Source organism: Penicillium canescens, assembly GCF_028828765.1.
Source record: "Penicillium canescens strain IBT 15451 chromosome Unknown utg000005l_segment0_segment0, whole genome shotgun sequence".
NCBI classification, from domain to species: domain Eukaryota; kingdom Fungi; phylum Ascomycota; class Eurotiomycetes; order Eurotiales; family Aspergillaceae; genus Penicillium; species Penicillium canescens.
Genome location: NW_026703967.1, coordinates 245,908 through 270,400, shown reverse-complemented (window position 1 = coordinate 270,400; position 24,493 = coordinate 245,908). Strand labels below are relative to the sequence as shown.

General features: G+C 49.0%; 8 protein-coding genes across 8 annotated transcripts; 4 read left to right on the top strand and 4 right to left on the bottom strand.

The window, feature by feature from the left end:
* Positions 1-267: 267 nt before the first annotated feature.
* Positions 268-2,721, top strand: sly1 (syntaxin-binding protein; the record flags this gene model as incomplete). Its single annotated transcript, XM_058516468.1, has 4 exons — positions 268-442; positions 500-722; positions 779-1,161; positions 1,212-2,721. 4 exons carry the CDS (start codon positions 268-270, stop codon positions 2,678-2,680), a joined length of 2,250 nt encoding a protein of 749 aa, XP_058370114.1. The 3' UTR covers positions 2,681-2,721.
* Positions 2,722-3,462: 741 nt separating this feature from the next.
* Positions 3,463-3,789, top strand: N7446_007722 (uncharacterized protein; the record flags this gene model as incomplete). Its single annotated transcript, XM_058516467.1, has 1 exon — positions 3,463-3,789. One exon carries the CDS (start codon positions 3,463-3,465, stop codon positions 3,787-3,789), a length of 327 nt encoding a protein of 108 aa, XP_058370113.1.
* Positions 3,790-4,526: 737 nt separating this feature from the next.
* Positions 4,527-6,816, top strand: N7446_007721 (uncharacterized protein; the record flags this gene model as incomplete). Its single annotated transcript, XM_058516466.1, has 6 exons — positions 4,527-4,793; positions 4,858-4,880; positions 4,942-5,429; positions 5,479-5,853; positions 5,911-6,121; positions 6,177-6,816. 6 exons carry the CDS (start codon positions 4,527-4,529, stop codon positions 6,814-6,816), a joined length of 2,004 nt encoding a protein of 667 aa, XP_058370112.1.
* A 936-nt stretch (positions 6,817-7,752) lies between these two features.
* Positions 7,753-9,340, bottom strand: N7446_007720 (uncharacterized protein). The gene is made up of 5 exons (XM_058516465.1): positions 8,981-9,340; positions 8,823-8,930; positions 8,353-8,762; positions 8,231-8,295; positions 7,753-8,151 (listed from the first exon to the last, which is right to left on the bottom strand). The coding sequence occupies exons 1-5, from the start codon at positions 9,131-9,133 to the stop codon at positions 7,769-7,771; spliced, it is 1,119 nt and encodes a 372-aa protein (XP_058370111.1). The 5' UTR covers positions 9,134-9,340; the 3' UTR covers positions 7,753-7,768.
* A 1,531-nt stretch (positions 9,341-10,871) lies between these two features.
* On the bottom strand, positions 10,872-11,683 carry N7446_007719 (GLTP domain-containing protein; the record flags this gene model as incomplete). Its single annotated transcript, XM_058516464.1, has 4 exons — positions 10,872-11,169; positions 11,264-11,382; positions 11,434-11,492; positions 11,548-11,683. The coding sequence occupies 4 exons, from the start codon at positions 11,681-11,683 to the stop codon at positions 10,872-10,874; spliced, it is 612 nt and encodes a 203-aa protein (XP_058370110.1).
* A 325-nt stretch (positions 11,684-12,008) lies between these two features.
* On the top strand, positions 12,009-15,508 carry N7446_007718 (sporulation-specific 71 family protein; the record flags this gene model as incomplete). The annotated part of the gene is made up of 3 exons (XM_058516463.1): positions 12,009-12,119; positions 12,176-14,899; positions 14,954-15,508. 3 exons carry the CDS (start codon positions 12,009-12,011, stop codon positions 15,506-15,508), a joined length of 3,390 nt encoding a protein of 1,129 aa, XP_058370109.1.
* A 254-nt stretch (positions 15,509-15,762) lies between these two features.
* On the bottom strand, positions 15,763-16,681 carry N7446_007717 (putative mitochondrial inner membrane protease subunit Imp2; the record flags this gene model as incomplete). The annotated part of the gene is made up of 2 exons (XM_058516462.1): positions 15,763-16,129; positions 16,230-16,681. The coding sequence occupies 2 exons, from the start codon at positions 16,679-16,681 to the stop codon at positions 15,763-15,765; spliced, it is 819 nt and encodes a 272-aa protein (XP_058370108.1).
* A 583-nt stretch (positions 16,682-17,264) lies between these two features.
* Positions 17,265-18,021, bottom strand: N7446_007716 (macro domain-containing protein; the record flags this gene model as incomplete). The annotated part of the gene is made up of 2 exons (XM_058516461.1): positions 17,265-17,316; positions 17,369-18,021. 2 exons carry the CDS (start codon positions 18,019-18,021, stop codon positions 17,265-17,267), a joined length of 705 nt encoding a protein of 234 aa, XP_058370107.1.
* Between the last annotated feature and the right edge of the window lie 6,472 nt (positions 18,022-24,493).

Here is a 24,493-nt window from a genome sequence, read left to right as displayed (position 1 = left end):
TTCTGCTATGTTTTGTCTCTGGAAAGACTGAGTATCAGATAAGAGAAAGGCTCTCATACGAAGGGCCACTCTAGATAGCCATTCGCTTTACGAAGAAAAAGAAGGGAATGGGGGAGGTGTTGATGGTTAGAACAGGTGTGAAGTGAAAGGGAGAAAAGCTGTCGTCAGGGCGGTTAGCGGTAACTTACAGTACCGTAATGGATTGTCCGACCGCTGGAGGTCACGTTACGTGGCAGAATCCAGGCATGTGATCTAGCTCCGGGGGGCATGGTGTCAACACAAGTCATCATTTCGGAGGGTAGCGCGCATATCTCAAATCTGTCCTCGCGCAGCGGTACATGCTTTGAAGCTTTGGTTCAGCCTCTCCCCAATCTCACACAGCACTGCCAGCTATTCCTTCCCATGGCCTCGCAACCAATGTCCCTCCGGGACCGACAGGTCGGTAAGTGACGCACGCTGGGCTCTTCTTAGCTTATCCTTTACTGACGACCGCCTCAAGCGTCAATTCAAAAGCTCTTGAATTTGAACCATGACCCGCAACCTACTGATGACAACACCATCGACCACTCCGCGGGCGGTCTTATCTCACACTCCACTCCGATCTTGAATGAGGATGGCGACCCGATCTGGAAAGTCTTGGTGTTTGATAACATGGGCCGAGATGTCATCAGCAGTGTCCTACGAGTCAATGACCTCCGCGCATGGGGTATAACCATTCATCTGTAAGGCCACCTGATCCCCTAACCTGGCCCCATGGCTAACCAGGAGCTACTCCTAGAAACCTCCACTCGCAAAGATACCCTATTCCCGATGTTCCAGTTGTCTATTTCGTGGAGCCAACTCCCGCCAACATTCAAGCAATCACCCACGACCTTTCTCATGGGCTCTACTCCCCGGCCTACGTGAACTTCTTATCCTCCGTTCCACGGCCACTTCTAGAGGACTTCGCCTCTCAAATAGTCACCTCTGGTGCATCCGAACATATTGCGCAGGTTTTCGATCAATATCTGAACTTCATTGTGGCAGAGCCAGATCTATTTAGTTTAGGGCTCGGCAACGATGCATACTACAAAATCAATAGCGGAAAAACAAGTGATGAGGAGCTGGATGCGATTGTGGACAATGTGGTTAGCGGACTGTTCAGTGTCAGTGTGACAATGGGTAAGCACGTTCTGATTCCAGCTATTGGCCTATTTGACTGACTGGAACAGGCACTATTCCCATCATCCGATGCCCCAAGGGCGGTGCGGCAGAATTGATAGCAACAAAGTTAGACCGGAAGTTGCGAGACCACATTCTCAACTCCAAGGACAACCTCTTCTCCGGCAATCAGAAGGCGCTGCCAGGTGTGCCGTCAACTCGACCGGTGTTGATCATCATGGACCGAAACGTGGACCTTGTCCCAATGCTCTCCCACTCATGGACATACCAGTCGCTGGTGCAGGATGTTCTCCAGATGCGTTTGAATCGAATTACTTTGGATGCAGACGAATCGGGCTCAGGCACATTAACTAAGAAGTCGTACGACATAAACAGTAACGATTTCTTCTGGCAACGCAACGCCGGAGCCCCATTCCCACAGGTGGCTGAAGATATTGACGCTGAACTTACGCGGTACAAGGAGGATGCAAATGATATCACGAAGAAGACTGGTGCTTCTTCGATTGAGGATCTCCAAAATGATACCAGCGCCTCAGCACAACACCTCAAGGCCGCTATCACACTTCTCCCTGAGTTGAGGGAACGCAAGGCCGTTCTTGACATGCACATGAACATTGCCACAGCACTTCTCAAGGGCATTAAAGACCGTCAGCTGGATAACTTCTTTGAGTTGGAGGAGAACATCACAAAGCAATCGAAGTCGCAAATCTTGGAGCTGATCAATGATCCTTCTAAAGGAAGTGAATCATTGGATAAGCTGCGCTTGTTCGTTATCTGGTTCCTGAGCACTGAGATTGAGCTCAGTCGGTCGGAGATGACCCAGTTCGAAGAGGCACTGACCAAGGCTGGCGTTCCCGATATTTCCTCCCTTGCCTACGTCAAACAGGTGCGCGAAATTACTCGGATGACGATGATGACAACAGCCGCTCCTGAACAGCAATCTTCAGACCTGTTCCGTGGGTTCTCATCACTTTCAAACCGTCTGACAGATCGCATTACCTCAGGCTCTCTAGGTGCCAACTTTGACTCTCTGATTTCGGGCGTGAAGAATTTCCTACCAGCGAATAAGGATCTGACTGTGACAAAGATCACCGAGTCTATCATGGATCCAGCCGCAGCCTCAAGCTCTGCCATCGCAAAGACCGAAAACTACCTCTACTTTGACCCAAGAAGCGCAAACGCCCGTGGCGCCATGCCCCCTGCGTCAGCATCTCGTAACACGCAGATGCCCGGTGGTATGAGCGCAGGTCCTGGCACCGGTGCCAGCTTCGGACAGCGTCGCCAAGCCTTCAGCGAAGCTATTGTCTTCACAGTCGGTGGCGGAAGCATGGATGAGTATGGAAACTTGCAAGACTGGGTCCGCCGAACGAGTGGCCAGCAAGGTGGTGAGGGTGCACCCTCTCAGCGTGCGGGAGGCGCACCTGGACACCGCCGGAGAGTTGTCTACGGCAGTACAGACCTGATGAACGCCACCGAGTTCCTATCTGATTCTTTGGCGCCTTTGGGTCGGGATAGCTGAATATAATTGAGAGTAGATGAAAACATGGCTTGAACATGGCTTGAACATGGCTTGAACATGGCTTGAGGCTGTAAAACATAGTATAATTCAAAATTCTGATGTGCAATGTTCCCATTATCACCATCATATTAACCTCAATTTGCTTAGTACAAGTTGATTGGAGACTCATATTAATACATCACGGACACTTTGTTCTGCTATGGAACTCCCTGACTTACATCCTTCCAATGGGCATCTCAACTTCAAGCATGCTGTTCCGGTCCTTGATGCTCTCCGCAGATATCTTGGTCATAGTCTCAAGCCTTGACCTATTTGGTACACGAGTGAAGTAGACCACTCTAGCTAACCTCAAGGCATGGTTTTGGAACCCCACGGAATCCATAGAATGTCCTTAGGTGTGGTTACAGATAAGCATTGGCTAATCCGATGTTCTATACATCCACCTCGGCATGGCGATGGAAGTATGAAGATCATTCACCTTCTGGGGCAACGGTCTATAATCAGACTTCCCAAAGAACTCCATCAATTGAATTAGTTTCCAGGAATTAGCTCACCTCAGATTGAGGTCCCCAACAATCCACTTTGCCTCAGCTGGCGACATCTGAAGTCGCCAGAGTGATGTCAGGACAGGATCATATTTGTGATATCCAACGCCACATGGAACATATATCAATGAGGTTTGAGATGGCTGCATTTGAAACATTGCATATCACACCTCAAGCACACAAACTATATTCACATAATACCTTCTTCTTCTTCTTCAGTTGGACAAATCGTTCAATATGACCGACCGAACCGGATCCTATGATACACTAGGGAACTACGAGCCCTCGGGCTACGACAGCTACAGTGCAACCGGCTACGGAGCACTGCACACCCATGATGCCGGCTACGGTGCCACAACATATGATCCCAGTACCGGCTCATACGACCAACACCTGGATTACGATACCCCGGCTGGCCGGAGACATCACCGAGAGCGGGTTGATCCGACCGGCACCTATCGACACCGCGACGTTGACCGGTACGACGATGGATCTACTCGTGTCCACAGAGAATACGATAATCCGAACACTGGAACTAGTTACCACCGTGACTATGAGAAATAATGGCGCTTAATTGGAGGATTCGAGTTGGGGATTTGACCCGGGCTTGTATATAGATGGGTATGAATGTACGTATCCTGTCAAAAGCACTGGAAACAAAAGCAAAAACAGATGAAAAAGGCAAAACTTGGTTGTGTCGGCCACAAAAAAAAAAGATTAAATCGTTCAAAACGTTTAAAAAAAATCTGACTTCTTCTGTTGTCTGTTTTAGCTCGATGTAAAAGCGTAGTTAAAGAACAACAATGATGTATCGTGACTTAATCCTGCTAGGAGAGGATGTATCCCGCCTCGGCAAAGGCGTTCTTGGCTGGACCATATGACCTTGAAGAATTTTATCATTAGGAACATTGTATATGAAGCATTGTATGCGGGGTTTTACAGATCGAGAGACAAAATGAAGTATAAAAGGTACATGCCGAGGTAGTAACCCTCAACGTCAGCTTTAGGGCTACCAAGCCATTTAGCCCATTCCCTGTACTTGTCTCACTAGTATCGAACGAAATCCAATCATGTCATCCAAGCAAATCCAGCTCAATCAAACAAAGCCGTAAATTGCGATCTTTCACCTTCGCATCAAACTATAGCCTTGGCAGTTGTCGCCTCAGGCCACAACATGCAAGGCTGACTCCACCGCATCATATCTGGCACTTCCTCCAACTATCTTCCCCCAGGCTTATTACTGTCCAGCCAAATGAAGTGCTGAAACAGCTTCTTCTTCAGCTTCTCATGCCCCCGTGATCATGTCGCGGAGGACGCTGGGCGGAGGTCGTGTTCTGGGCAACCCGAGCGCTCTCGCATCAGTTCCGTCCCCGCAGCCGAAGCCAAGGGTACTCTCGCCAACCGCCAGCAGCGTTTCCCTCAGTTCACAGACATCTGCATCGCAGTTCTCCTCCGAAACTCAGGATCTCACCTCTCGCATTTCGATAGAGAATGGCGATACCTCGATCTCTGCGGCTCCGGCTGCTCCGGGGGCTCAGCTCTCCTGTCCGATCTGCAGTGAGGAGATGGTATGCTTGTTTCCACCATGTTCGCTGTTAAGGTGCGAAGTGAAATAGCGCTGACGGTGTATAGATGACTTTGCTTCAGCTGAATCGGTATAGACCCACCAACCCCCTCTCGGAACCGCTCGCATATGTGATTAACGCTTTGACGCAGACACCTCGACGATATCCATCAGAACTTAGAAGACGACCGGCAAGATGAAGTCAAGGATTGGTTCAAGGTGCAAATGGAGAAGGCGAGGAAGTTCCAACCCCTGGCGGTCCTCAACCAGAAGTTGAAGGGCCTGGATGTATTCGAATCAAACGAAAACCAGAACGCGCCTCTCGTCAGTCGATCACTTGCAACCCATGCAGGATCCTCTGAACCCCCGAGAGCACTAGATCCTGAGGATCTTATCACAAAGGACCACTGGCAGGCAAGTTGCATCTACGATGAGTGTCTGGAACCATCATGTGGACAACGATTGAATGCCACCAATGGCTGCGTGAACTGCCGGAGTTGCGGGAAGCTCTTTTGCGAGGAACACACAATGTACCAAATGAAGCTCTCACGAGCGGCGCATCATGAGCCTGTGCGAGGAATATGGGCTCGGGTTTGTGAAACTTGCTACAAGTCAAGAGAGGGATATAATGATCATAATGGTGAGGACAGTCCTGTTCTGAGATGACGGACCGAGTTAACGGAAAATAGGAGTTTCGAGGGACCAAACGGACGCCTTCAAATCCATAAGAAAGCAAACTGTGGATAGAGACTTCTTGGAAATCTCCCGGCTCGAGAAGCGATTGACCCGCCTCACTCAGCTCTTGGCCAGTCTGCCGCCGGATCAGATACACCCCAGTGCGACCAAATTGTGGTCTCTTGCTTGGCAGAGTGATCAGCGGAAAGAGTTGGAACAAACAATTGTCAGTTGGCAAGACGATGCTAGTGTTTCACGCTGCCCATTTTGCCAGCAGGACTTCTCTGGCTACACCTTTCGCAGGCATCATTGCAGGACTTGCGGGCGAGTAGTCTGTGGTGATCAGAACACGGAGTGTTCTAGCGAGGTCGGGTTGAGCATTGCTCCTTGTAAGTTCTGAGACAATATCCCTGTGGCTAGAGCCTAATTTCTGACAGATTCCACAGCTTCCTCTGAGAAAACCAATACCGACAAACTCATCAACATTGACGTGAGACTATGCAAGGATTGTAAAGCAACACTGTTCGATCGCCGCGACTTCAAAGCAGATACCATGCGAAAGCCATCGGAGATCAGGGCCTACGAGAACTTAATCCAGTTCGAACGGGGCATCCGTCTTCACCTACCTCGATTCCAAAAACTGTTGACATCTTTACAGTATGTATATCACAGTTGTTATTTCAACCGGTTACTAACCGCAAATTTATAACAGAGACCCAAGACGACCCCCATCATCTGCCCAGATAGCAGATGCATCCAAAGTGCGCAAGCGACTCATCGACTCCTTTGCACAGTATGATGTCGCAGCTCGACGCATACGTGATATGCCAACCAACTCACCTACACAGCAACGGCTACAGAAAGCTATATACCAGCAAGCCAGCAACTTCCTCCACCTCCACATGCTACCCTTGAAAACCCTCCCCAAGATCCTCAAGCACGCAACCCCATCGTCGGACAGGATACCCAGCCGGACCAGCTCCCCGAGTACTCCGGTCAATAGCTCTACATCCAATATCCGACCATCGGAGTCTGCTCTCGCCTCTATCAAATACAACAGTGTTGCTGCTAGTGGTAGCAATAGCAGTCTAGCCAGCGAGACTAGCAGTGCCGTCTCAGCCCTGGAGGCAGAAGAGAAATCCCTTCGAGATCGACTCATCGTACTAGAAGAACAAAAGTTCTTTGTATCGGAGATGATTGCTGACGCTAATCGGCGGCGTAAGTTCGATGAAGTGAGCAGTCTGGCTGTTAATGTTGAGGATCTAAGTCGTGAGATTGATCGTGTTAATGGTATGCTCGCGGGTCTCGACTTTGAAGGAGTTTACACGGCGAACTTGCAGCCAGGTACTTGATTTGAGTTTGATTATTAGGATGGGATATTCTGTTTCCATGCACGCGCTTCTTGCACATTTTATTGCGCGTCTTCGTAGTCCCAACCTCGATACTTGTTCGCTTTTTTATTCTTTGTTAATGTTCTGGCTGGCGTTCGAGCACTTTTCCCTTACGATGATATGTGCATAGCATCGGGCGTTGGTCCTTTTAGGCAGTTAATGTTCTTTCCTTATATACTTTGTGATTATTCGTAATGTTCGCTTTTTCGCTTGATTACTTTGCTGTGTTTCAAAAGTTCGATGAGTGGTACCACAAAAATATATACCACAAACACTTAATGCAAATAATACTGATTGCCTAATATGTAAAACAAACGGCCCTGCTATGGCATTCGCTAAAATCTCCGCCAATTAACAACTACTATAGTAATCAACAAAAATAAACATGCTGGCTTTACTAAACATGTGCAAAAAAAGAAACGCTCACTCGTGGACGGTGTTTAGGAATAGCCGAACGCGGGGGTCGAACCCGCAGCCTTAAGATTAAGAGTCTTACGCTCTACCGATTGAGCTAGCCCGGCCGGGCTGTTGAAGGCCGGCGCGACCTTTTGCATTATGAACAAGAACAAAGATCTGGGATCTCTGTTGTATCGAACGTGCAGATTATGCGTGTGGCTAGCTTGCATAGTGGCGTTTCAGCCTGCATCCTGCGGCCAATTTGGTAAACTTATGCACTATCTATGCATCTGACCAAGTCTAGTAATTGGTCGTGGGGGTTATTAATATACTTGTAAACTCCCGGGCTATGGGTACCGGGTTTAGAGACATGTCAGCATAAATACCAACCAAAAATAATATAAACACAAGCGAAGAGAACATTATTAAAGTAATTTTATAATATATCTAAGCTTAAGTTAAGTTACTTGACAAGGTACATGTATAGTAAAGAAAGCCACCCAAATACGAACCCCCATCATGAAGCTTCATCCGCAGAAACATAAAACGTCTTCTGCACATTCACCCCCTGAAAAAAGGTACCGCTATGTTTCGGATTCAGGTTCTCCGTGCTACTGGACCTGCTACCCTGATTCGAGGTGTGGACCGTCGTAATCACAGCGTTCGATTCGTCTTCCACGTCAGGGCGCCAGTATTGCGGCCCGGACGGGTCGGAGCGAATGGCGTTGACGCTGGAGAGGGGGACGCTGCCGCCCGTGCGCTTGCTTTTGCTCCTGCTACCGCCGGCGGAGCTGGGGTCACGGAACCAGCGGAATAATGGGCGGAGGGTTACGAGGCTACCGGCTGCAATTCCGAGACTTGCTTCGACGTTCGACCAGATTGAGATTTGGGCTGTTGCGTCTGTGGATGAATGCGATTAGAATGTTTCCCCCGATAGGGGCTTGATATTGATTGTAGGATTGGATGGATGGATGCTTACATAGGAAGTCTGTGTCCTTGTAATCGTGCAAGAAGGGAATGCGAATGATGACTGCTGCGCTTGCACTAGATTGAACAGTCAGTATAAATCCTTCAGTTTGTTCCGGCACATCGGATACATACACGCAACCCATTCCAAGAATACCAGCCAAGGCAGCCTTAGTCCGCCAGTTCATCTGCAAGTTCCAGACCAAGAAGATTGGCAAAAGACCCAAGGTTAGATCACAGAGTGTCGCAGTAACACTGTAGACATAGGCGATAGCGATAATGCTGTCAAGGTTCATGCAAGTGCCGGAAACATTGGCGTGAGGGTTCGTCTCGAGGCGAACTCGTTGCCAGAAGAATGACACCGGTTGGCATTGCAACGTCAACATGAACCAGAACACCAGGCCGATGGTGCATGTGACGGAAATGACAGCCCATAGGATGAGCTTATGCATCTTAGCGACTGTAAGGCGGAGTAGGGCTAATGCGATGGAGATCTTTGCAAGTGCGCATGTCCATACGTAGCTGGTCTGACCGAGCCACCACCACTGTAGGTATTGTTAGTGTCTCATGCGAGTTACTTCAATTGCACAATGCGATTCACGTACAAACATTGCTGTTTCCATTGTACCTCTCTCCACAAGGACTATTGATCTTTGCCCAATCCCGTACAATGCTCCAGTAATACCACTGAGGGCAAATAGGATATTGATCAACTGTCCATTCATCAGCAGTTGGTTCCATCAGAGATTCTTGCAGTACATACCATGGCGCACACCATAAAAGCGTCATCCCAGCCAAAGGCCTTGACGATCCTGAGCCGCACGAAACATCGTAGGCAAACCGCAATAAAGGAGATTCCCAGAAAAGTAGTGGTCACGATAAAGATCGACTCACTGCGACCATGTAAGGGCAACATAATGACAACCCAAGGGAATGTATCACCAATTCATGACCTGTATCCCTGCGCGCAGCACTCGCCAAGAGGAGCAAAGAAGAGAAAAGCGATCAACAGAGAAAAGAAATTCCACCCAGGCCAAGCATTTCAGGTCGTGGCGAGATCTGCCAAGAGAGGGGGCTATAGCGACGATGTTCTCCGTGTTTTCCAGTAAAAAAGACTCTGTATGGAGCAAACCCGAGGAAATAGGCGACATGTTTGCAAGGATGAGGCTAGTTAGTCTTAGATCGGTTAGCAGCCGTGCATCTGCAACAATGGCTCTGTCTGTGGGCTATCCAGCCGCGACCCGAGTGGAGACTATGCCGGATCTAGAAGTACAGTTACATTGGAATATGAGTTTGTGGAGAGGAAGGTTGGAAAAAAGAAATGTTCCAATAGTGTGACAGTTAGTGACAAATAGTGACAGTCATTGCCACATACGTGTATGCATGTGTCAATGGAGGCAAACATACGTAGTTCAAAACATGTAACATGCGCTCTGTCCCCCTGTTCAAGCCTGCTACTGGAACATTTGGTAGACATTCGATTTCTGGTCAACTCCACTTGAAATCTGCGAATCAAGATCGATCGGTGGAGTGGTGTTTTGGACAGAATCAAGACTTTGTTGCCGGAACTAGTCTGGAATAGGAGACCGTTGCGGTCAATCGCTTTGAAGTTTGTTCAGGGGATTTCTCGTCCAGTTTCGCCCTCGCCCCTGCGTCGATCTCTAGGCAAGCCTACCGGTGTTTGCCGATTGCCGATAGGCAATGTTTGGCGACAATACAGTGATGCACTTGCTACCTAGGTAAATCTTAGGAAGACGAACAGTAAATCGGATATCGAGATCGTCGTACATCTCGAGGCTTCTCAAGGATGAGAAGTCTCGGTGGTAGCCGACCAGCGGGAGCGCCATGAAGGTGGGATCTGCAATACTGTGAACAATTCGGAGATTACCTGACTATTTTGTGGCCCCACCTACGTTTAGCGGCGAGTACGTACTGTAGACTCGGCAAATCCTTGACAGGGGTTTCAATGTCTACATAGATATAGTTACATATTTCCGACAAGAGGTTATACATATAGTAGGCATATCAATGTAACACAGCATGTTTTATTCTCTCAGAATATAAACCTACACATATTGTATACCCACATTGCGGATCTGGGGACTCGAACACTTCTAAGATTGAGATTAGCTGCAATATAATCTCGGCTATTCCTGGGATATTCTTAGCACGACCGGTTCTTCTAGAACACTGTGCGCACATGCAACCATGGATCACGATACGAGACCATGTGGCTCTATGCAAGGGTCTGATCACCCCATGTATTCACCCCATGTATTTACCCCATGTATGGCTTGTAATGCTGTTTCCCATACAGTGAATTTCACAGATGCAGAATCTATTGAGATCTGCCAAGTCACATGTACTGTACGTGTTTTGGAAGAAGGAGTGAAGGTATATGAGTGTCTGCCGTTATAGATCACCTGACTCGAGTGCTCATCCACATCATGTGCTATATTTATTACTTTTATATCAACCTCGACATTGATGCTGTCATGCAAATGCAAGTTGATTGGTCTATTTGTATAATAGCCAAAATGATTGTGAATTCGCTACATCAGAATTGAAACTCGCGTGTTCGAAACCAGATCGAATATTTACATATCAAGTTGCTCCAAGCATCATGATTCAAGGGAAATGCCTCCAGGGCATGCTTACTTCCACTTAGCGGCCGGAGTTTCCTGGAAAGCCTTCAGTTTAGCAACCACCTTCTCCAGAGCAGCGATCTCCTTGGCCAACTTGGCATTAACCTTCGGCTGGTCCTGGCCGAGCTTCTCATAGAAGACCTTTCGGTATGGGGTCGCAGACATAGCAGCGCTGAAGATGGGTTTGATGACCCAAGAGTGGTGGGGCTTGAGGGTCTCGCCGTAGGCGCCGCGGAAGGAGTCAGAGAGCTCTGAGGCGGAGTTGTCGATGTTGTGACGGAGGGCTTGGGCAGTGAAGTCGAGGCCGCTGTTGAGGCCAGTTAGTCAATTATCAATTCGGATATGCGATACGCAACATGCGCTTCCTGCATCTTGCGTCGCAATACTCCGTGTAAACTTACCGGACCAGCCAGACGAGACCCTCGGTTGCAGTGTGCTTGCCGGTCTTCAATTCGTTCACGACAAGGGCCTGCAATGTCTCGGACTCGGTAGGAGCGGCCAATTGGCGCTTACGGACTTTCTAAACAAGGGTTAGAAGGTGTTAACACTAGCTGGAATGGATTGGACCAACCTCAATGTTGCCAAGCAGGTCATTCTTGACGGGTGTGAAAGCAGCAGAACCGAGGACATCTGGAGAGGTTCCTGCATTAGTTTGAGGAGCTTCATGCAGTGGCACAGCACTCACCAAAGAGAGTCACAAGGGACTCGGCAGCTTCGAGGAACTCGGTGGTCGAGATGCCATCCTCCGCAAGGATAGGGACGTCCGCGAAGGACTTCTTGATGGTGTCAAACCATGTCTGATCAGCGGGAATAGCGGCCATTTTAACAAAGGAATTGAAACAAAAGCTAAGAGAATCAAGAAAATGAACAATCAGGAGACGTCTTCACCGCTGGTGACACGCAAGCCAATGCCAGGTGGGGGAAACGGGGCGGTGAAGTGTCATTGTTGTGTTTGTCCTGTTTGCAGGATCTGCCAAGCTCTCCATCGCGACGTCATCGCTACGAGTTGCATTTCGATCCGATCGCACTATGCACCTAAGCTCAAAGGTTGTTCCTGGGTGATTGATCTGCGTTGCCTGCCCTTATGCTTTCATTACCCTTGCACATATCTCCCGCGCTTTTGGCCAACGCGGGTAAGAGATTGCCATGAGCACTCCACCGGACCAGGCCGACGGGTCGCAAGGAGCTGACCCACGCTCGCTCACCCATGAACATTATCATGGCTTGCAGACTGGGTCCTATACAGATCAGCAGCTGGTATGTATATATCTGATGGGAATGGAATCATGACCTAACATGCTGTTCGTGGATAGCGCCATGCCTCTGCCAACCATCTGCATATGACCAACCGTCGGTTTTTCGTCGGACCAATCCCAGAAGGCTGGCTCCAGGGCCATCGCAAGTCATGGTACAAGTCTCGACTGAGGCTTAGAAACTATACTTCACAAGCCATTTCGTTCTCTGCAGGTCCGGTTGCGACCCATTACAGCGAACAGGACCCCCAGGCCGAGCCAGCGTTACCTGATCTGGACGAAGAAGTGGCTCTGACACTTACAAATACAACTGATGTGGCTGTAGCGGAGCAAACAGATGAGATTGAAGCCGAAGAAGCCACATCTGAGCCCGAGGGGGAACTTCGGACCCTCACTCACCCCACGGCTGAAACCAGCGGCGAAGATCCTCTATCGGAAGTTGATGCAGGGAATGAAGAAAATGACGATAGGAATGAATCAGAAACCGGAGAGAATAATGGAAGGGATAGTGGGAATGATACCGAGGATACAGACAGCACCCCCAGAGCGAGACCAAGGGACAACGATATGCGCGACACCGATGTTGCTTCGTCTTCATTTGTCACGGCCAGAGAAGAAGTGTCTAGCTCTGCAAAAACAGGTTATACCGCATATACGGGACTTTCTGTCGACACAAGGGATTCTACAGACACGAGAGAATCATCATCTACCCTGCAGCCTAACAGATTAACGACTGGCCATCGCCCAACGTCGCATGGCTCACAGAACACACACCTGACAAGCCATAATTCTGCCAGCCCCCTGACCCCAAATCTATCTACGGGCCCCAGCGAGGCAGATTCAACGACACATTTGCTGAGAGGCGAATTCCAGGACAAAGGAAAGCAGAAAAGTAAGAATTCTGGTATATCTCGAGCAACTCTTCAACACCACGACCACGGTCCCCAAGATGAAGACAATGGCCAGCAAGGAGAAGGCACAAATGCAGACGTGCCACAGCGGATGTTCACCAGGAGAATGGCAAAACTAAACCTGGATGACAACATCAAGCACAAGCAACAACGTATTCGCTCCCGAATCTCAAAGACACAGGGCACCATCTCAGCCAATCGGCCCCGCCGGCGGAAAGTGCAAGAAGGAGAGATTGTCAAGGCGGAAAAGATGCTGGTCTGCGTCGAGGAGACTATGCAAGGCACACTTCCCCCTGATTACTCCGAGAATGACAGCCTCCGCATGGAAACCCGCACTGTGGACAAATGGAGAGAATTTCTTGTCGTGTGCCGAAAAAGCTCCGCGGAGCATGCGCCATTTGCTCTGCAAATGTATCGCACCCGTGTGATACCTGATGTGCAACGACCGAACAACAAAACGCCGCCTTATTACGAAATACGACTCAGCCACAAAAACACCCATGTTAACCTCTACTCTCCCTTGGATAAAACCATCGTTATTTGGTACCCTTGCAAGCGTGGCACCAAAATCTACATCATCCGGCCAAAATCTGCTGCTCACTCTGCTGAGTGGTACACTTTCATTCGGCAGGTGCTAGGTTGGCGACGTCCAACCTCACTCCCTATCAGCGTTCCTGATTTGGGAGTCTCGCTCATCTTCAAAAATCCTTTCAGCCAGCTAGGGGCCAGTCGGAAAGCAGACGACACTGACCAAGAGCCCCGGGCGTTCGATGAGAGATATGCTGCTGCATGTATCATTAGAGAATGCTTGAACATGCTCGAAGGTCGTCCTGAATGGGCCGAGGTATTGAAGACCTGGTCGAAGACTGAGAAGATGGGTCTTGCTTGGAAACGATATGATCGATTGGAGTGGGTTTTTGGTGTCAACGAAGAAAAGATGTTTGGCACCATTGCCATGCAGTCATCACATGAGCTTGAGCTACGGCCGAGATATCACTACTCCACTGTAGTCAGACAGAATGGCTCAAAGGTGGAGGAGCCTGCACCGATTGAGGGATTCCTTGTCCGCCTCACATCCCAAAAGGGTGTTCATCAAAAGATGAACAGGATGTTCTTCAAGCGGTTGTATTTCTTCACCCAGGATCATTTCTTCTTTTTCTGTCGACCAGCCAAGGCATTCCCACCGACACCCCCAAAGTTTGCCCCATCAGAAGCTCCGACGCAAGATGGAAATGTGCCATCTGCACGTCAAATCCTAGATGAGATGCCGCTATCCTGGGATATCAATCCCTACCCTCTTCAAGACGGTGGTATCGCGTGGCTGTCCAACGGTAACCAAGAGTTCATTCAACGGCACGACGAGGAGGCCTATGCGCAAGTGCAGAGGAATGTCCACAACATCAGTCATGCAGATGGGTACATCGACATGTGTCGGGTGCAAGAAGTTCGCAATATCCAGCGCGGTAGTAGCCCTGCTGATACCAACATTGACCAAGGGCCTTCTGTGGATTACAACCGGGAGGCTAGGGACTCACGGCAAGATGATGGTGCTTCCCAAGAGTTCGACGACGATAGGACCTTCGAAATGGCTTTGGATAATGGCCTTGTCATTCGACTCCAGGCATATGACGTCGCTAGTCGAGATGAATGGGTCAAGCGGCTCGATGCTTTGGTCAAGTACTGGCGTGCGCGCTGCGCAAACGATGCTGCAGAGTTGCAGGCAGTCCGGCGGCGCAATCTCAAGCTTTTGGAAATCGATGAGGCCATGGAGTCGGTTGTTGGGCAGTTCGCGAAGAAGTGGGAAGTGAAGAAAGCCGAGGCATCGCCACAGTTGCACAATATGTGTTTGCTGTCCGGCTGTCGGACCATTAAGGTGAGTTATAACAGAACATGAGGAATGCATCACACAGAATACTAATTATAATAGATGTCCGGACAACTCTATCGCAAGCCCCGTCGCCATACGACTTTCAACCAGTGCCATGTCATTCTCACAGCGGGTAAGCTGCTCATTTTCTCGAGCACGCTGCGCAACCGGAATGGTACCGAAATCCCACACATTCATCAAGAACTCGAAGCAACCATCGAATTGGAGGATTGCTACATCTACTCCGGCTTGCTCACCGAAGATGACTTGTTGTACGCAAATCAGACATTCGACAGCAATAACCCTGGGCTTCATGCTTTGCCACGCGTATATCTCGATTCAGATACCTTCACAAGTCACGACGAAGATACTGCTATCACCTTCGTTGTCTGGCAGCCTTTGAAGAAGAGCTATTTCCGAGCTCAGGAAACGGGAGTGCAGGGTAGAGCGAAACGATCCATTCGACATGTCTCCACGCTAGGCAAGCATGGCCGTACAATTGTGTTCAAAGCGCGTAGTCGTGTCGAGAAAGATCGCTGGGTTATGAGTATCTCTTCGGAGATCGATCGTCTCCAGGAGGAGAGACATGAAGATATACGACTTGTCTCTCCTTGATGGCTTCTTTGACTGCCGGCGTTGCCGCGTTTTCGGTTATCCATGATTCCTATTATATATGTCCTTCGCTATCACTTTTTTGTTTCGGGGGCTTCGTCCCATCCACGCATAGCACAGCACTTATTGCTTATAATAGCAATACCATGATATCCACAGACATACAATATATGTACAAGCTCAAATCCATAGCATGCTCCGCTATGGCTATGAAGAAACCAATCTATACATAATGCAAAAGGCCACACCTCAACCCATCAATTCAAGAAAGGCTGCTCAACCTTAACAGCATTCTTAACAACCCGATCCCGAACACTTTGCCGATGTCTCTCAACCCGACTATTCACATCTCCATCACCACCCTCCTCCCAATCCGACGCCTTCAGCCACCGCATACGCGGCCCCAGAACGGCAAATACCCGCCCAGTAACCAGACTGAGACTGACCGGTCCGTACGTATTACTATCCAGCGTCTTCCGCGGATCCTCTGCATCCCCTTCCAACCACACATGGTTCCACGGCACGATCTGCGTCGCTTTCAGACATGGTTCGCGGGTCGTGACGCGGTCGCCTGGTAGACCGATTATGCGTTTTATGGCGATGTGTGACGGGTTTGCTGGGGATCTATACAGGGGGTAGTATGTTAGTATTGATTCATAACGAGACTAATGTAGTCTAGTCTCAATTGAAGAAAGGAATGCGAGGAAAGGAAGGAAACACTAACCGGAAAGTCACGATTGTCCCTCGTTCAAGCTTCTTCTCCTTCCGAAAGGGTAGCAATCCACCCCACGACCACATATTAACCAATACCATATCGCTCTTCGTTTGCATTTGATCGTAGTCCTCGTTGAGGTAGGGTGTCATTGACGGCCCGCGCACCCACATCACTTGCATGACGTGTTCCGGGAAGAAGAGGCCGATTGGGATGACGGGCGCTAGCCAGCGGAGGGTGCGACATGTTCGGCGAACTGGGGAGGGGAGGCTTGCGAAGCGTTGGCGGAGGTTTGTTAGGAGGCTTGTTTGGAAGAACGGGCGGCGCTTTGGTTTGATGAGGGCTGGGCCTGGGGCTGCAGCTGGGGGCTCTGTCGCTTTTGGAGCCGGGGCTTCTTGGGGTTTTACTCGGAATCGGGGGTTTGGTGTAGGTGCTGTGCGGTTGCGCGGTTGTGGTTTCGTCATTTTTGTCGGAGATGTCGGGGTTGGGTGGTGGTGGTGAGATGGGTGTTAGGTGTTTGCGTTTGGAGCAATGGGATTGGTGGAGTGTTTCAATTGGCGTTCATCATTTTAGTTATGAGTGTCAAAGGGAGGTGCAATTGCAATTAGAGACGAGGCAGTATCGAGGAATATCGAATGATCTCAAATGCGCTGATAGAATGTTTGTATTGTTTGCATAGCGTCTCTCTATATTCTATATGCACAACTTCACAGGCTCCGTGTCATTTTTGCTATTATAGACGTCTGTCTTGATACTTCATCTTTACAATGAGAGAGAGTATGTTGATATTACAATAGTCATCCCTGCTTGGAAGTCGTGGTGGGAACCCATCAGTCCATCAAGCTGAAGCAGCTCACATTTTCTTCAGAGCTACCTAAGTAGTTATCTCTACGGTACACGAGTCTCTGAAATGTTGTTTTGGGGTGTCATTGGGCTGTCGTGAGAGTCATATCGGGGTCATTCATATCACCGTCTCTTCATTTGTATGGCGCAAGTCGTTCAATCGGTGCAGCCGTAGAGACGTACTTCAAGCTGTAGAGACGTACTTCAAGCATCACTATTTTCAGACAAATCCTCAGCGGTAGGAGGGAAGTATTCACTAGAGATATTGTTAACTTTGATCAAGCAGTACACCAAACAGATGAACTCACGGAATCACATCCTCATATGCGTCAACGTCCTTCCGCTCAAAGTTGCAGAAAATCACCCGCTCCAGCTTCCCAATGTTGGAAGGTCCTCCGAGGAACTTGCGCACTTCATCGGTAGCAGCTTCTGCAGCCAGATCGCTGGGATATCCATAGACACCAGTGCTGATAGCAGCGAAAGCAATGCTCTTCAGGTTGTTCTCAACAGCCAACTCCAGACTACGTCGGTAGCAAGAACGAAGCAGAGTCTCGGGACGACGGGGATCAATACGCCTTTCGCGGAAATAGACTGGACCAACTGTGTGGATGACGTGCTTACAGGGTAAGTCATAAGCCTTGGAGATCTTTGCATCGCCAGTATCGCATCCATCCAGTGTGCGACATTCTTCCAAGAGCTCTGGGCCTGCAGCACGGTGAATTGCGCCGTCTACGCCACCACCGCCCAGGAGGGATTCGTTAGCTGCATTGACGATACAGTCGACTTGCAGCTTGGTTATGTCATTGCGGATGATAGAGACGCTGTTGTTGAGGCTTTGCGATGGCTTGAATTGAGAGGTTGTGGGGGCTAGGCGTTGTAGCTTGTACAAGAGCGCCACTGTGGGGATCTCAGCGAGGGATAGAGCTGCCATGACGGTAGAGGACGAAGCGCAGTTGACCATTTGGAGTGAGGAAGCTCAAGTGGAGACCCCAAGCTCACGCACGGACACTACCACGTGATTGTATACATTTGGGGGCAAAAGTGAGTTGGTGCTTTTCCACACTTACTTCTTTGTTTACCTGCATGATGATTGCAATTCTGTGCTCCTTTCGGCCGAAGAATGATGAACGCCGCACATAAGCCGAAGCTGTCAGGTTAGGGAGCTCAGATGCAGATAGACATGAGACATCTACGGCACGGAAGTCTGATCGGTGATGACTCCTCGATAGGTATAGCCAACTTGACAGTCTACGTATCGACTCGAATTAAGTTTAGACTACCAATGTCATATGGACAACGCTCTCGATCCGGCTGCAATGTACTCCATACGGCAAGCTGCATTACATATGCAGGCAGACCAAAAGGCTTCCTATGCCGCTGAGCGCTGTTCGAGGCCCTCAACTCCTGTCATTGGCCATCGATTGACCCAGCCACTCAAAAGTACGACCATCTCTTTCCCGGCCCCAGGCCCAGAGCCAAGCCCGGGATTTGACATCAGCAGGGGCAAGGGCGTGGCTATCAGCGGCGCTTCAGTCTAGAGAGACATTGATTGGAGACCTCGGCAGCACATGATTTTGCCTCTGTAAATCGCATTGAGCCTTTGAGGGTTGTGCGTTGAGCAATGGCAAAAGCAAAAACAAAGCAAAAAGTCAGGTAAAGGCAAAGAGAGCGGCCATGCTATGCATATCGTACGATTCCCCGAGTTACACTCGGCTAGACTCTTCGCCCAGATCATCGGCGCCCATGGCTGAGTTGGGCTTAGGAGAGTTAGGGGTATCTCGAAACTGGCCTTCTATCCTGGGCAAGGCCGTGTATCGGGAGCAAATAACGGGATCACAGGGGATTCGTCCAGCCACAGTGGGTTTGGCCCACTTCTCTCCACACGACCTGTCAAAACCACAGCCGTTTTCACCTTTTTCAGGACATCTGGAGGCCTTTTGATTTGAAGATTGCCGATCCTTCAATTGTTCGCTCGTCGATCGCATCTAGGAGAATCGCTAGTTCGCCCAGTCTCCTTTCCCTTGAAGCCCCCAAATGGCCTCGGATCTTTCTATTGGCGGAGTTTGGCGGAAATGGTCTTGAAACGAGAAATTCTCCTTGGCTCCGCTCCATCGTAGGAATCAGTTCTCTTTTCCGAGTCTATCTGGGAGCCGTTCTCGTGCAGGAGGGAAGAGGAGTAGGTATAGCGCAGGCATTTGACCCAATAATGAGAGACGGAGACGATCTTGTACTATTGGGATTTGCCTGAGCAGTTCCAAAGGAGTTAACAGTACTCTGTACGGGATCCATGTAATACACTATGGAGCATCTGTATGAGTAACAATTTGTAATCAATGTAGACCTCGTACGGAACCTGGCAGCTGTCGCATTCGAGTATCCAATTGCCCGTTAGGCGATATCACCCTGTTGCATGGTAGCTCAGATGTCACAGAACTTTGTTTGAAGCTATGAGACACCTTATTCGTCCTGGCTACAAATAGATATTAATTAGACCCAGACCCCTTGTTAATGCATACGTCAAAAGTCTTGGATGCATGCACAAGCACCTGTCAAACTCCCAAACCGGTTCTGCCTACCTCACCTGTGGCGGTTCAGCTTCTTAACCTTGCCTGGCAAGATCTGTATTTGTTGTGTCCTTGTAAGGTAATAACAGTGTCCAGGGTTGTTCTCGGCTGTCTACACCCGTCAATAGTTGATGCGCACATAGATGTGGGATAAAACCGGAATCGGCCCTAGGGAATTGATAATCCAAGTCAACCTGTCAGTCTGTCAAATTGTATGCGTCTTCTCTTTTGGCATCGGCTTGCTTCCCTTGGCTTGGACATGTCAAGTCTAAACCGAGCAACTACCGTGAAGAATCGAGCATGCATATATGTAGCTATCTGCTGAAATCTTCGCCGGTCCTCACCCCTATCCACACTGTAAAGTCCTAATTTGTTTCAAGTAACACAACAAAAGCAACTAACACGATCGTCACACCATGTCGAATAGAAACCCCACCTTGACCGAGATGCGGCCGACCCGCCGGCTTAAATCGAGATCGGAAGGATTCCGTCGCATGGAATTTGCAACGCATGCATCCTGAAGTTGTGCTTTTTTTTTTTGTGCTGCCTTGGCGTAAGTCTCGACTCTTTCACGCAGTGTAGCAAGCAGGTTCCCAATGTAGATCGTCCTTTTATGAAAAAAAGAAATTAGAAGATTTGACGTATAACGGGGCTGCAGATGATGTACAAGGCTCCATCCGTGTACCCATCTTGATAAAGAAGAGTTTTCGCCTAGGAGACATCCAAGAAGAGCTCTCTCCATCCAATTATCCAATAATAGGAGGGATAGTCATGTTTGCCACGCCTTTCCTTCCTCGGATGTACCGGCTGACTCGAAATTAAGTGGAAATATATGTTTAGTTATGAACGTGTTTGATACTTTCTGCACGACAAATCAATGATCATCCTAATAGTTACTGTACGAACGACAATCCTCGACACGAGCTAACCGATAGCAACATGCATAGCTGTGTTGACCCGTAAAAGGAAAGAAAAAGAGAAAAAAAAAGGCATGCTGGAGCCCGGCACGGAATGATATTCGCAAGCTACGCTGCACAGGCCAAACGGCAGAAGTCTCAGTAATATAGCGAGTCAATAGTACGAAGCACTGACAGAGCTATCTTCGATCCCGTTGCTATAATTAATGAGGCCATTGATATTTTGGAAATATGCAGATAGTTACATCCACCTTGGACTCCACTCGATGGATCTTAATTAGTCCAAGACGACGTTTTCTTCATCGTGGGGCTGGGCATGGGGAAATTCGGTTTCCGCTTGTTAAATCCGTGTCGATCGATGGGGGATGTGCAGAAGCACAAATTTGGGTCTTTCTACACTAACTTGGGCCTGCTGGTTTTTCCCTGGTGAGATGAGCTTTCATGAGCTTATAGGTGGGATTGTGTTGACTCGCGCTGAACTTTTCGGGATTCAATGAGCCCCTTGGCACAGGGAAAGGGGTGTTTCAATGAATAATGCCTACCTGATGGTCTGGGACTTATTCTCCGACGCCCCATATTGATATTCGGAGGTTTTCTTCAAAGAAGATCATGAAGCCACACTGAGACTCCGGGCCGGGATTTGCTGGAATTCCCCTAACGACCTCTTCGGCAGCAAGCGCCAATTTTGCCTAATCTTGCCCGTCAACCGATTCAGGAGGCGCTAGCAGATTCCGAGATACAGTGGAGGAGAGAAATTGAAGTCGATCGAGGCGGTCTGGCGGTGGGTCTGGCAACGGTTGTTGTGGGGAATACATATTATCGTGTGTATCTCATGCTTCATCCATTCTCAGAAATGGGAAGGCTGGTTAGTTGGTCGAGAGTATCCCATGTGCTTGGACTCAGCCAGGAAAGCATAGATTATAGACTCCCATCTTCTCCAATACGGAGTATCAAGCCATAGGGCGTCCACGTGGAACATACCCTTGTTAACGGCACATCGTGAGATGCTAAAGCGGAGCCGTAGTCAATAGTTCCATCCGCTCAAGTTAGCGCAAAACGAAGGAAAACCAGCAAATAACAAAACTCCACGATTAATATCGAAGATCGATGAGATGTTCGGGAGGATGCTCCATACGTTGCAGAAATGGAATCAGGACCCGCTTCACCTGTCCCCTTTTGGCGTTTTACAGCATACCCTAGTAAGGCGGCTTGCAGAGAGTCATTTTCCGAACCCTTGCCTTCCACACTCTTCCTCCAGGATCGGACCCTCGCTTCCCCTCTGCAGCTGTCAACCCTCTGTTGAGACTAGAAATCGGAGAGATTCCCTAGTCTCCACTGGAATTAAACACCCCTGAGCGCCACTGTGCCGAGGGCCAAGGTCTGTTAATTGTGGCCGGAGATTTTACTGTGTAAGGGCGTGAACCGTGCTGTCTGTATTGAGGATGCACGTAAGTGGAGATTTCAGTCTCTTGTCCCGGGGCTATTGATTTGCACAGATGAACGGCCGACTCAATCGCTCCCAACGGGACGGATGCAATATATGCTTGTATAGATTGCCCCTTTTGTGGGTGTTAATTAAAACGCAGTACAGAATGGCGCTAGAACAGAATTTAAAAGTTGACGACCGAGAATTCCCTGGGCGTATCGAAAAGATGGTCGCAAGGCCGATGCGCACTAAAATTGGGATCGGATCTTAATCTCTTTCCAACCTGAGGAAAGGCGTCGTCGCTCACTTTCCTTTGCGGTTAGGATTATCTGATCGGCCTTTTAGTTGGCGTTCAGGTCCCACATCGAGTCTTAGTGACTTCGGGAGGTTGAAACGTCTTTGTCAGAATCGTGTCCTCAGGGGAAACGGTTTTCAACGGTTTGTCGATCAATCCCCGGTTTGTTGTGGTAGCAATTTGCATCCTACTCCAGGAGTAGGAATCGTCTTATCTTGCAATTGGATCAGCGCCCGTCCGACGGGGAGGAGATTGGGGGCTCTTAAAGTGAACGTCCTATTGGTTGCCGATGTGAAGGTCGTGTGCAGATGTGCAGATGTGCAGATGGCATCTTTTCCTTCCCCTCAAAGCCAAGGGGCGCTGCCGACACGTGAATTTCTTCAATGCCGAAGCCACTTTCTTTTCTCTAAATTACAATACAGACCGTATTCGAATGCCTGTGTGTTTTTTCGTTAGTGAACCAAAGCCCGCAAGGCGTCTAGTTGCTGCACTTCCCAGTTGCCGTGATGAGGCAACCACAATAGACTCCAGGAAAAACAGTTATACTCCGATCTGGTATGATCAATCACCAATGACCAGTTACGATTCTGATAGTTCAGATCGAAAGCCTCGGGGATATTCCGGCCTTTCTCCTTGCCCCAGACACCTTTATTTTTTATTTTTTGTAGATATGCATCTTCACCGGTCTTTACGGGTTTCTGATCACCGGAGACTTTCGACTGTTTTTTTTTTTTTTTTTTTTACTTGCCATCTTGCCATCACCCGGTGGAGCAGAGATCCTTACTGCATTCATGCTCGGCAGGTGAAGTGACCTACCGTACATGCACTTGAGATTTAGTGCGCACGGAAGGCATCGCAGAGTGGCTGAAATGTTAAGATCCGGCTGGTGCGGGCTGCAATGCAGCGACTATGTAGATCGATTCCTCGCGTTGGTTTTTTCGGACCCGTCAAAAAGTCCATTGTGCGACAATTTGTGTTCAGGCCCGGAGAAAAAAAAATAACCCCCTTCAAAACACCACTCGAGACCATGGGGGATTCTTTGCATGCGGTGAATACGCCGTGGACAGGGGCCCCGTTGAGACACGGTCGTCTCGTTTACATGCCAACTGCATAATATCACACCAATTGTTCCAGCAATCGGGGTGAAACAGCCCCAAGACTCCTTGGAGTTCCGACGATCTGACGATTGCCTTTCATGCTTGACCGTTTTGGGAGGTCCGTCGACGTTTAGGCCTTGGGCCGACCGTTGAACCATACATCATTATGGGGCGCGAGTCTGTGCGCGGAGGCAAAAAGAAGTCATCGAGATGTTGCGATCAGGTTCTCTCCCAAAGACAATGACATCCAACGGCGTGGGTCTTAAACTCAAAAGCCCTGGGTCGATATTTTCAGTCGATCGCCTATGCCCTTTCGATCCACCGAGGGTATCTTTGTAGGATCCAAGTTGATAAGTGACGGAGCCGGGCTTTCATCCACATGTCTGACACATAGCTCATACGCACACAGCCAGGAAAGGTAATGGTTATGGCCAGGTTCTTTCCCTAGATCTTTCCTTAGATCTCCTCCACCAGTCCTCCATCTTTTGTTCCTGACATTCCCTCCCTATGAGGTCTGCGATCTCACCAATAACCGTTCCGTGTGGTCCGACCCCGATCCAAAGCTTAAGCGCAACGTGAGCACGACGGCCACTCCTGAAGGGGGAAGCATTCTCCGAGACGTGAAGCATCTGTTTTCTCTTAGTGTGCTTTAGTTCCCCCGTTTTTGTGACTTGCGCCCGATCTTGGCTAATGGCGTGTGACGTAGGTAATATAGTACAATATAGTACAGCCTAGAATGTAGCATAATATAGAATATAGTACAATATAGTACTGTAGATAAAGCGCGATAATATAAAGATAGAGATCTAGATCGAGGGAACCATGGAACGGGCCACGTCAGGAGATCCTGTGTAACCTCAGCCACGACCGGTTGCGATTTGAAGAGATGGCTCGAGTACAAGTACAGAGTTATTCTATTATATTCTATTATATTCTATACGTTGTTAGTCTGAACAGGGTATGGGATCACACCGTCTACGTCTACACCTGCCATAGTATATCAGTATGTCTATAATATTAATAAACGTGAATTAATATATCTACCTTATACACTAACTATATTCACACTAATCCTGTAATACGCAGTCATGACGATCTTGTAATTTACCCCCCTGTTCCCTACCGATCCGCTCA

Coding starts and splice junctions, on each gene's coding strand:
- N7446_007720 (XM_058516465.1), bottom strand. CDS start 9,133: ATGTTGCCCTTACATGGTCGCAGTGAGTCGATCTTTATCGTGACCACT. Junction 8,296..8,352: donor ATTCTTGGAATGGGTTGCGT/GTATGTATCCGA, acceptor TGTTCAATCTAG/TGCAAGCGCAGCAGTCATCA. Junction 8,152..8,230: donor CAAGGACACAGACTTCCTAT/GTAAGCATCCAT, acceptor ATTCATCCACAG/ACGCAACAGCCCAAATCTCA.